Source organism: Anabrus simplex, chromosome 9 (assembly GCF_040414725.1).
Source record: "Anabrus simplex isolate iqAnaSimp1 chromosome 9, ASM4041472v1, whole genome shotgun sequence".
Lineage (NCBI taxonomy): Eukaryota > Metazoa > Arthropoda > Insecta > Orthoptera > Tettigoniidae > Anabrus > Anabrus simplex.
Genome location: NC_090273.1, coordinates 2300099 through 2312756, shown reverse-complemented (window position 1 = coordinate 2312756; position 12658 = coordinate 2300099). Strand labels below are relative to the sequence as shown.

The 12658-nt window shown below is 37.5% G+C and overlaps 1 protein-coding gene across 1 annotated transcript in view; it reads right to left on the bottom strand.

Moving 5' to 3' along the window:
• Positions 1-12399, bottom strand: part of Bka (FCF1 rRNA-processing protein Bka) — an 87351-nt gene extending 74952 nt beyond the window's left edge. The window contains exons 1-4 of the mRNA XM_068229296.1: positions 12282-12399; positions 11605-11687; positions 11416-11487; positions 346-494 (exon numbers count right to left, since the gene is read on the bottom strand). Of these exons, the coding sequence (XP_068085397.1) occupies positions 346-494; positions 11416-11487; positions 11605-11687; positions 12282-12284 (307 nt within the window). The 5' untranslated portion in view covers positions 12285-12399. The remainder of the gene's footprint in view (positions 1-345; positions 495-11415; positions 11488-11604; positions 11688-12281) is intronic.
• Between the last annotated feature and the right edge of the window lie 259 nt (positions 12400-12658).

Sequence of the window (12658 nt, the reverse complement as noted above, 5' to 3'; positions counted from 1 at the left end):
AGTAGGGAACATAGAAGAAATATTACAAGCAGGAAAAAAAAAAGTGATGTTGGCATAGGCAAAGAATGAGGTCCTTGATTCATAACGCAACCTATGAGAGAACTGGAAACAGTGTATGCCACAGAGCTATGGACACTGGACGAGAGATGTGATCCACTATGTGCTACAGCACTGCAGATGCAGATTTCATTCATTCTGAAATCTATAAGAGTAAGGTTTGTCGCATGCACAAACTTCATGCTTCCTGTTATTTGTCTTCTAGTTATTTATGTTCAAAGGAAGTAAACATTAATTTGGGACATCCTGTAATTTAATAGCTAACAGTATTGATCATCCATTACGTACATTTAGCATACAGGCAATCCATCATGTTCTGAATGATGTCCAGTTTGTACTTGATCGAGTGGTTGATGAAGTTTGTGTCGACCAAGATGTGATACGGAGGCCCCAATTGAGTGTTGTACTGGAAAAACAAGGCTGACGATACTTGAGGCCTGAAAATCAAAGATATGTATTAATAGAAGGAGGCTTATTTATATTATATCCCTTTCCCACCACACCAGAGAATTTCTATTATATTCCAGACGATTTGTGGATTTTTTTAATCTAACGCGCTGAGTCGCTTTTCCCACGTTGGACTGCAAAAATCGGGTGCTTCTCACAGTGATGCCAGGTCTAGAATTTGTCTAAGTAAAAATAGATTCAAAACTTCCTCTGCAAAGTGTGTTTGTCCAAGAGAAAATGCTCTCACACACAGCACCTAGCATTAAATGGAACATCTGACTATTGCTCCAATAATGTCATTATTTTGTATTCCCTCCCCAAAGTCTGTGAGACTTGCTCAAATAATAATACTAGATTACAAATTCCACCTGTTCAATACATAAGAAGTAGTTCTTAACATATTAGATATGGAAACATGTTTCACCCATAATGAGGGCATCATCAGCCTAAAAATATCATACCTGAAAGAAAATAGATCAGGATCGTGACTGTTCTTATACGTCTAAAATATAAATAAAGAGGATACTGTAAAATGACTAGCAAGTAGAATATAGTAGTTATAAGTACTCTTATGACAAAGTCTTATAATCAATCCTTATTGTAGATCTTTACAAATGTCTTGTTTTTTAAATGTGGTAACAAGTAGTTAGTTAAAAGTTCAAAAAGAATACGTAAATTGCTGCGATGAAATGAAAACTGGTAAATATTGTGCCTTATTCCGCAGATGGCGCAAGGAGCTTATAATAGCTTAATATTTAGGATAAAAGTCGCTCTTAGTAGTAGTTAAATTAAAATTCAAAGTTGTTTCGCGGTTAATTTTATATGAAAAGTGTGCACATATTTTCCTTTAGACTTTTAATACAAGAAGCTACAACCACGTCTACCAGCTAATTATAAAAATAGTTACGTTTCTGACGAGTAGTTGTCCTCGCTCCTAAGTGCTTCAAGAAGTTTGTCGTCTTTTCATATAAAATTAACCGCGAAACAACTTTGGATTCAGCCAAGTCTCATGAAAGGTAAAAGAGTGATCACAGTGATAAGAACAAATTGGAAGAGACTGTGAAAGAATACAGGTACAAGAAATTGGAAGTTAGAGAGACCATAAATATAGTATCCACCCCGCTGTATTACTAGCAACAGACACCACTATGCGGCACATGCATCTAGTCGCAGAATGACTCTTTGTTTATTTGTTCCCTACTTCACCCCTAGCGCGACAAACAACAAACTGTTGCCAACAAAGGTCGGCTACTGACAAGACCACTGGGCGGGTAGCACCCACAAGGTAGAACCGCACAGTGGTCACGAGCCTCTACTGGGACCGAATGTGTAAGTTTTAAACTTAACACATGTCTTTAGGATTTTTCTTCTGCAGTAATTGGTAACGAAATCTGTGTGTGTCAATTTGCAGGAACAACTTCAGGGCGCTGAAGATATGGACAATGGCACGTGTGCATCATTACAATAGGTTATAAAAATAAATATAAATAAAAACCCACCAATAGAAGTATATACATTTTTAAATAATAATAAATACTAGCTGATGTACCCATGCTTCGCTATGGAATTCTACATTGTATACATAATTCTAGTTTAGGTAGTGTACATGTTGTGAGCAAGATTGTATTAGATTGCATAACTCTTAACGTTACCCTACAAACGCGACGGGGAAGTCACCAAACTTCTTTCTCACATGAAGACTGTAATAGTAGGCCCGCTTGCCTACCATCAGTCACAATCAGGTTGAGGAGTTTTCATTATAATAGTAGACACTCTCCACCTGCCTGTTTACATCCACAGAAAGACTGCCTTAGTGGTTTTCCCAACTGAAATCAACATAGGTCATTACGATGACATCAGTAGGAATGGTACGATTAAAATCAACTAACATTAGCCCAAGACAAACACGGAGCAGTGCTCAACGTGCTCCCGAGCTACACACAACGTCAAATCAACAACAGCAGTAAGTACACATATACACATTAATTCCACACGACTAAGAGGCATTCCCGATTACGAAATTACTCACCTTTCACTTTTATCATTCACAGATAAATGTTACATCTACACACAACTGCAAAGGGAAGGAGCCTCTACTCTAGTCAAATGCCATATGGCAGGATTCAACACAAGACCCTATGATTTACCTTCCAACACAAACAGCATGGATTTTGTGTGTGCACACTTTAGAAATCTTCATTTTCCACTCAAGTCTCAACTAGTTAACACAATCTCATATTGCTTTTCAGCATTCACATGTGTCTTTATGTTTCGTATATATAAGATGACACAAAACTCATACCTGAGAATCTGACATTGTATAGTGTAACTAGCTGATATACCCATGCTTCGCAACGGGATTCTCAGAAAGACTGTCTTTGTGGTTTTCCTAACTACAGTTAACTTAGGCCATTACAAAAACATCAGTAGGAATGTAGGGATTAAACGCAATGTTACCATATAAAATGCTCGCTCAAATGAAAAACCGCACATTTTCTCACTTTTAACAAACAGTACTGGGCGATTCCATTGTCACGGGTGGGACATTTGGACTGTGCTTTTCAACAGTCAAAAGAAAATATATTCAATAATATATAGTGGAAATTCAAAAAGAATTGTGGTCTAATATTACAATACTTGTTTTGTGGTTTAGTATTAATTTTAACATACTGAGCAGGCGTACTTTATTGTTATAGACATTTAAAGAATTGTCACGGGTGGGACAGACAATTGACATACCTTGGGACATTCCCTATCACACGTAGCAAACTTGGCCAGAATTACGGAAAGTTAGGCGGTCACGAACGCCAATTACCACAAGCTTCGAGAACATGGGGTGTGGCCCCGGAGGCTATACAAGGGCAAGGAAGTCATTATTCAGGGCTTCTATCATTCACTTCGCGGACCAGTTGCCAGTAGAATCCCTGCCGGTCGGTAGGACGGTTACGCAATCAGTAATAATAATAATAAGTATTATATACTTCAACGGACGGCTAGTAGACAGACTTCTCGCTCAAGACTTGCCAACATTAAGTCTTTATTCTAACTGTACATAGTGTACATATTGTAGTCAACTCTCAGTATCAGAATATATTAACTTCGTGGGAATCCACTTCGTCGACTTCCTCCTGATCTGCACCTTAGTTGAAACTTCCCAACCGCTCGGGAACGATCCAACCAACCTTCCAACCAATCTGACTTTTCCTAAGAGCTCACCTATAAGCTCAAATCCTGTCTGTCACGACACTCCAATCAGCACTCTGTATCTCATCTTCAGTGAGTGCTAGATAGTTTCTGCAAAATCTATTTGCAATATTACCTCATCATCATTAACAGAGGTTTTCATGTCCTTGAAAGATGCAGATTGCAAGCTTTTTACAAAATAATGCTCTTTGAATGTCTTTAATTGAGCCTGAAGTTGTGTTAATGCTTCATCAATAGTTCCATCAATTACAATCAATTTTGGGCGACAGTCATCTTCAGCCCACTGTTTCCACTGAACTACTTCAGATGCACCAACTTCTCCATCAATTATTGTGTGCAAATTCATGATACACTTGTCACATTCGTTTGCCATACATGTCTCACTTTCTACATCACAACAAACACGATTTAAAAGATCACCATGATTAACTGACTCTCTTGCAAATGGCTTCAATTAGAAAGTTAAAATAGGCATGAGAGAGAGAGAGAGACACACACACACACACACATTGTGAGGCATTTCAGATGACAATAATACGTTTTTAGGCCGAAACTCATAAAATTTCGAAGATTTGATAATGACATCAGGATTCTCTTCCTTAAATAAAGTAAATGCCTCCTTCACTGTCATATTCATATGACGTTTTTGCAAATTTAATCTCTTCCCAGTTTTTGGATCTGCAACAGATTTCACGTCCTTGATGCCAGGTGCTTGTCTGCTTACTTCATCAGACTTTAAAAAGTTTTCAACTCTCAAAAGATGTTCTTCTGGAATCATGCGATTTGACACTTTCTTATCTTCTGAAAAAATCTGCCTTGCCATTTTTGAAGGCAAGTTTTCATAAATTAGTTTCCTAATTACTGCCGTTTTCTTTGAAGGGCTACAAGGCAAAACTTTCTTTATGCGAGAAACAGCTTTCCCGAGAGATTGAGGGCATTTGTACGATCCCAACTGGGAAAAAGGAACATCAAGTTCTGCAGACTGTGGACATACTGTGACTATCTTTAATTTCTGTCTGTATTTCTTCTTCCATTCAGTTTCCTTCTTACGCTTTTCCATCAGAGATTTGTTACACAAGGAGACTTTTAACTTCATATCTTCTCGTCGTCTTCTGTCTCTCTCTCATTTTCTTCGTGCCTTTCATATTTATCGGTCATCACGCAACTTTTCTCTGAGTTTTTTAAATCTGTTCTGCCGATGTTGTTTTGACCATTTTCTGGAAGAAAGGAAAACAGGACTTGGTCTACCAATAACTAAACTTAACCTTGCAAGTGTAGAGATATATAGAAAGTTTGATTCTAAACCAGAAACTAGAAACAGTGTAGAAGAGTTCATATTATCTTCGTACTGTCACGGGTGGGACAAAATAAAAGTTTTCTTTTTTTATGTTGTGAATAATGTATTTAGTAGTTTTCTTACTTCAACCTACAAACAAACATAACCTCTAATGGAGTTATGTCTGAAAACAAACTGTTTCATGTTTTTTGTCACGGGTGGGACAAATCAGTGCATTATCGACATTTAATGCATTTATTACATCTTTAAACTTACCTTTCTACACAATCTTAGGCTCAATTAGAAGATAAAGGTCTGCTCTTGAATCACACACATTAACAATACACAATGGCTACTGTTTAGGAGCAAACAAATGACATCTGCAACCAGCAAAATTACTCCAGCTGATAATGATCAACAGAAGCACCAATTTTACCAAAAGAATCCACCTGAAATATACTTTTTAGAAAGCTGATTTTTCTGGAATGCAGAATTCAAGCTATTTTCTTGCTAGTAATTAATAAAAAATATTTTTTTCAAACAAATTATTTTTTTCACATGAGGCTCAGTTTTACATGGAATCGCCCACTAGCAGTCCAAAGTTCCAGTGCTGGAATGACCAGGCCGCAGACAGCCGTGAACAATCCTCTGCCATTGTTCCATTAAATATATACACTGCTCATTCCAATCAGTGCCTCAGGGTAGGGATTGAATAGCTCGAATGCTATGATGAACCAGTTTGTTACGTACCAGTAATATGAACCAGAAGAATGGTATGCTTAAGAAGAAAGTTATCTAACTCACCAGCTACTTCCTGCCATTATTCGGGCAAGCTGTTATACTCAGTACAACCGGGCGAGTTGGTTGTGCGGTTAGGGGCGTGCAGCTGTGAGTTTTCATCCGGGAGGTAGTGGGTTTGAAAACCATTGTCGAAAGCCCTGAAGATGGTTTTCCATGGTCTCCCATTTTCACACCAGGCAAATACTAGGGCTGTACTGTAATTAACGCCCGGGCCGTTCCTTTCCACTCCTAGCCCTTTCCTATCCCATCGTTGCCATAATACCTATCTCTGTCGATGCGACGTGAAGCAAATTTTAAAAAATACTCGGTATACAGCAGTAATTCCATCTATCGGGCATGACTGGCAACAGAAGACACAAAGCACATCAAAACAAACAATGGTCAATGTAATGTTATAGTTGTTCGATGTTCTTAGCTTTCTGTACAGTAGGCCTTCACATTTAGTTTTGTTTCGACTCTGTGATATTAGGGCTTCTTAGAAAATTATTTATAGCGTAGACTGTAGTTCCTTATTCCCCGACTTGACATAACGATTTTCATTAAATTCTGTTTACCCATTTTCTCGTGACTTGGCGCTGATATGGACTTAGTAACAAAAATCAAAATTAATGAATAGGCCTCTGTTATCATAGCCGGTACGGTAAAAAATGAATAAGACAAATGATTGGAAATTTAACTTTAGTAATGTAGTATTTGTCAATAGGACCACTTCTTCTTCTTTTCCTGCCGCTTTTTCCCACACCTGTGGGGTCGCGGGTGCGAACTGCGTCGCACATGTGGATTTGGCCCTGTTTTAACGGCCGGATGCCCTTCCCGACACCAACCCTCTATGGAGGGATGTAAGCACTATTGCGTGTTTCTGTGGTGGTTGGTAGTGTAGTGTGTTGTCTGAATATGATGAGGAGAGTGTTGGGATGGACATATACACCCAGTCCCCGAGCCAGAAGAATTAATCAGAAGCGATTAAAATCCCCGACCGGACCGGAAATCGAACCCGGGGCCTTCTGAACCGAAGGCCAGTACGCTGACCATTCAGCCAACGAGTCGGACTGTCAATAGGACCACTAATAACACAAATATTTGAGAATTAAATTTTAGACCTTCCCCTAAACTACCATTCCACTCAACGTGAATAAAATTATTTATGGCCTAGATTGTAGCGACTTATTTCCCGACTTTGCATACCGATTTTCATTAAGATAGGACACTTATAAAAATTTGAGAATTTAAATTTACGCCTTCCCATGAACTACCATTTCTTTCAGTGTGAATAAGATTATTTATGGCCTAGATTGAAGCGACTTATTTCCCAACTCTGCATACCGATTTTCATTAAGATAGGACCACTAATAACATAAATATTTGAGAATTAAATTTTAGGCATTCCCCTAAACTACCATTTCTCTCAGCGGGATTAAGATTATTTATGACCTAGATTGTAGCGACTTATTCCCGGACACTACATACCGATTTTCATTTAATTCTCTTCAGCCGTTTTCTCGTGATGCGTGTAGGCCTACATACATACATACATACATAGACAGAAATTACGGAAAATTGAAAAGTGCGTTTCCTTGCTACTATGGACACGACTGATACAGAAATACCATCCTTTTTAAATTGTGAGCAATGTACAGACAAAATTCTTATTTTATGTATATACATTTATACCTACAATGCAAGTCATTGAATTTTAACACGTTTTATTCCTACAGTGATCATTAAGTGTTCATAATAATGTCTATTGTCCACCTCGGTAGCGTAACGGTTAGTGTTATTAGCTGCCGTCCACGGGGGCCCGGGTTCAATTCCCGGTACTGCCAGAAATTTAAGAATGGCAGGAGGGCTGGTATGTAGTTAAAATGGTACATGCAGCTCACCTCCAATGGGAGTGTGCCTGAAAAGAGCTGCACTACCTCGGGATGAGGACACGAGTTTACCTTATAATGTCTATTCATCAAGACTTCAAGGGCAAAACTAATTAGTTTAAAAAAATTAAAGCAAATTAACTTTGAGCAACAAGATTCTATCACAATGTACAACTGAAGGTTCAGGAAACAAGGAAGTGCAATCCACAAGACTAACAAATTGTGATCAATACACATGCTCTCTCTGTGTTGCCATACACATTTTACAAAGCTAGCATCTAATTTTAGAAAAACTCATGCCTATGAACAATCCAAACTTTTATGAAAGCGTTTTGATGTATGTTTTTCGTGAAAAGACAGTGAATATCAAGTTTCAATTCGACGATTGCCCTAATCATGAGAATAGTTTTGACATGTTATTGTCATATGACATTCTTTGTTAGATCTAGTGATGTTTTATGATTGCATGATATATGTGATTGTGTGACCAGCTGAAGATGACCTAGAAATGCTGAAACCGGTCCTGTAGTTTTAATTTTTAATAAATAAATATTGATTAGGTGGAAGCCTTCTTCACATTGTATTTGTAAAAGCAATGCTTTCGTATGAAATACTCGATCAAATGAAAAACCACACATTTTCTCACCTTTAACGAACAGTACTGCGCTGCCGATCTAACAGTCCAAAGTTTGAGAGCTGCAATGATAAAGCCGCAGACAGCCGTGATCCGTGAACACTCTTCGTCTTTATCGGTGAGGCGAGGGGAGGGCGAATAATGGAGAGTCCCAGGGCAAAAACTATGTCCCTTTACTAATCTGTTTCCTAGGAGTACCTGATGAGTCAGAAAATCTCAATTCACTACACTGGCGGCGGAAAAATCTATCTGGCTGGGAGGCAAATTTTTCCTCCAAGCCAGAGGAGAAACCCTCTCTTTACTGATAATTTGGAACAAAATTAATGTAGAATTTAATAAAAGTGAAGGGGAAGAAGCTTTTAAGAAACGGCTCTTTGGTGCTACACTTTGGAATAGGCCTAAACTGTAATTCTAGACCAGGTCATACTACTACTACTATTACTAAATGAGCCTCTGCCATAAGTACGCACGCTGTTCATTCAAAACAACGCATCAAAGTAGGGATCGAATAACTGGATTGCAATGAAGAACCAGTGTGTTACATACCAGCAGCATCAGAAAATGTATGAACCAGAGAAATGGCATGCTAAAGAAGTTTTCTAACTCCCCAGCTATTTCCTGCCAATTTTCAGTCAGTCTGTTATACTCGGTACGCGGCAGTAATCCCATCTATCGGAGTTGAGTCGCAGCATAAGAGAAAAAGAACATCACAACAAACTATGGTCAATGTAATGTTATTGTTGCTCAATGTTATGTACATCTGATATAGTAGACCTTCACATTTCGTTTTCTTCCTACTCGGAAATATCACTCTTATCATAGTCGGTACGGTAAAACTGAATAAAACATAAATGATCGGAAATTGTATTCTCTACAACTTTTGTTATGTAGTACATTTCGATATGGCGAATAACATAGGTATTTAAAAATTAAATTTTAGGCGCCTTCCCCTGAACTACAGTTTCATTCAGGGTTAAAATTGTTTGTAGCTTAGACTGTAGTTTCTTATTCTGCAACTCTAGACCTATGTACAGATTTTCATTAAATTCTGTTAACCCATTTTCTCGTGGCTTGGCGTCGATATGGATTTAGCAACAAAAATACAGATTCATGAATATCTGTGTTATCACTGCCGGTAAGATAACAATGTATAAGACATAAAAGATCAGAAATTTAATTCTATATAACTTTAGTTATGTAGTGTTTATCGATAGGATCACCAATAAGATAAATAAGATAAATATTGCATTTGGTTGCAATATTATTATTATTATTATTATTAATAAGACAAATATTTGAGAATTAAATTTTAGGCCTTCCCCTAAACTACAATTTCACTCAGCGTGAATAAAATGATTTATAGCTTAGATTGTAGTGGTTCATCCCCCAAATTTACATATCGTTATTAATTAAATTCTCTTCAGCCGTTTTCTCGTGATGCGTGTACATACATACATACAAATTACGGAAAAGTAAAAAGTGCATTTCCTTGTTACTGTTGACATGACCGATACAGAAATACCATTCTTTTCAAATTCTGAGCAATGTACAGACAAAACTCTCATTTTATATGTAGGCCTATATAAGATATAAATCAAAATAAAATAAATATACTTCTATTAGTGGGGTGGTGGGTCCCTGGCAATGGTAGTGAACAGATCTCTCCTCTACAATGATTCCAAAGAAAGAACAGCATTGTTTAAATTTCAATATTATGCTATAAATTTTGTGGGGCGGATACTATATTCATAACGCCCCCAAATATTTAACTTCTTCCCACAAGAGACTGCTTCCGCTTATGTAGACGAAAGGTATCCACGAAATGTAACTGTAATATTTGTCCCTAATGGAATATATTAGTTAGTTCATTTTACTCAAATAAAGTGTAAAATCTGCAGTGAATTAAGAAATAATATGAAATATTTTACTTGCAAGGAATAATATGGATACATACTTTACTACCTTACAACTACTTTTTCTGCTACGTCGCAGCATTCTGTATGAGTTTTGTTTGTCTAACATTTTTGTGTGTGATGTCTTTGCTCACTGAAGTTGTTTGAATTAATTAGGTGTTGTTTTCTTCATGTTGCTCATTTGTTCTGCGCCCTAACTCATTCATTAAAAGATATATTTATTGGTCCAGCGATCATGCTATTTTGCTGTTTGAACTGCCCGCGCCAGTCATATGGACAAAGATAATGACAATTCACAGACATAGCACTCCCACCCATCCATGCAAGTCCTGGACCTCAAGAAAGAAACAAAAGACAGCACAAGCAAGGGAATATAACATAAAGGAGTCCTGTCTACGGCCCATAAGTACGTAAACTATACGCGAACTTTTTCTTGAGCCTAATTTTTACGGGGTGAGGGGTAAGGAGGGAGCGCTGACGGTTCCGGTTATACTGCCAACTGGATGGAAATGAAATCTGAATTGAATGGATAATATGATCGATATGAATTTTCTAAACATTTATTATCTTACGCCAACAATTCTGTCACACATACATTATTTAACATAATATAACATTTCTCGATGCGAATCTTGTTCCTAGCATGAACTATATAGTTTGGCTTTGCTGCGAAAACAACATCAGTACTAGTTCGTAAAGTGTACGCCAGATGTCGCACAGCAATGCATAGTTTGTGTTTCAAAGGTTGCCAATATGGATGTCGAAGATAACCGAGGTCTACCGATTCAGCACTAGGGAGCTCAGGGCTCAAGAAAAGGTTCGCGTATAGTACATATTTCTCTAATAACAACGGTATTTCTTAATTTACCGCAGATTTTTCACATTGTTATTGTAAAAGCAATTACTATGTTCCATTTGAGACAAATATTACAGTAACATTTTGTGGATACCTTTGGTCTACATAACCACCGCTTCCTGTTGCAAAAGCTAACGGCCATCATTATCAAACAACATTAAATACAAATTCTTCAATTTATACCAAGTCCCTTTCCCTAATACTCCTCGGTCAACCTTAAAAGGTTTGAATTAGGTAGCATTAACGGAAAAGTGGTATCACTTCCCTTGGCATTTCTACCTGTGCACGTGGTTCCCAGAAGCATGAATATAGGCACACAAGTTCATAAGTAACAAAGAGGTATTTGAAAACTTTCTTACACTTCACGAACGATAATCTTATGAGGATCTTCTGCTTTCTTCTTCTTTGGTGGTTCCCGGTTCTTTTCTTTTCTGTAACACAAAAATAAATGAGAATATATTGGGCAACACTTCATAACTATACTTTCTACATCGACGTTCCACCACTTGCAAAAAAATAAAATAAAATAATAAAAAATTTCTACTCACATTCTGCTGTCGCTTAGACTTATCATTTTCTTCATCTGTGCAAATCTTTGTTGAGCAATCTTCCGCGTTTTCCGAGCTTTACCCTGCACATAAAAAGATAATGCTCAAAAAATATATATCCAATAAAAATACTTTCAAATGTTTGTACACAACCTAATCTTGCTTTTCACTTTCTTCAAAGCAAAGATCGAACTGACGGTGAAGTTCCTTAACAGATACGCCTTTCAAATTAGCCAAGCTTCCCAAAACAACCTGAGTTGCGTCTTTTACATCGTTATAAATGTGCAGCTGGTCCATTTGTGCTTTGTGTTCAGCACGAGAAACAGCGGTTTTCTTAAGTTCTTGCAATTCTGCATCCAGTTCGATTTCTCTTTTCAAAAGCTGCTGCCATTCTTCAGTCAAGCTCATTTGTGGTGTACGAATGTTGAGTTTCTCCTTAACGCTTTTACAAGGAACGTTAGAGTATTTCCCAATCTCCCTGTTCAATATCCTTTTTTGTGACATTTTCAGTAATAACCTCAATTACACCTACACGCGCCAAGTTAACAGCAAGAATATTTCCTTACACACCAACAAAAAAGTACATCCCTTGAACCAAACAGAATTGCTGATACCAGGACATTGAAGTTATAGTATAAAAACGAGAATCACACTTCTCCCAATGAAGAATAGATTACCATTATTAATTCCTTCGCGTTTGAAAATGATCACACACACACTTCTTCTTCTACTTCTTCTTGGTTAGTTGTTGGACATCATCGTCGTAAGACGCTACGTCCGTCAAAGAGAATCTTGTCTTCTTCTTCTTCTTCTGCTTCTTCTTCTTGGTTAGTTTTTGGACATCGTCGTAAGACGCTACGTCCAGTCACTGGTTTGCGGAATAATTCATGTCTGCGAGAGGTACCAACATGAGAAGAAATTAGTACACTACAAGATAGAAGGGTGAACTATGTAATGAAGTGAATGACAACCGGTAATAATGAAACTGAGGAAAAAACCAAATAATATGGAGGCTAAACTAACTAGGATAACCCAAAAACACAGGGATACAGGG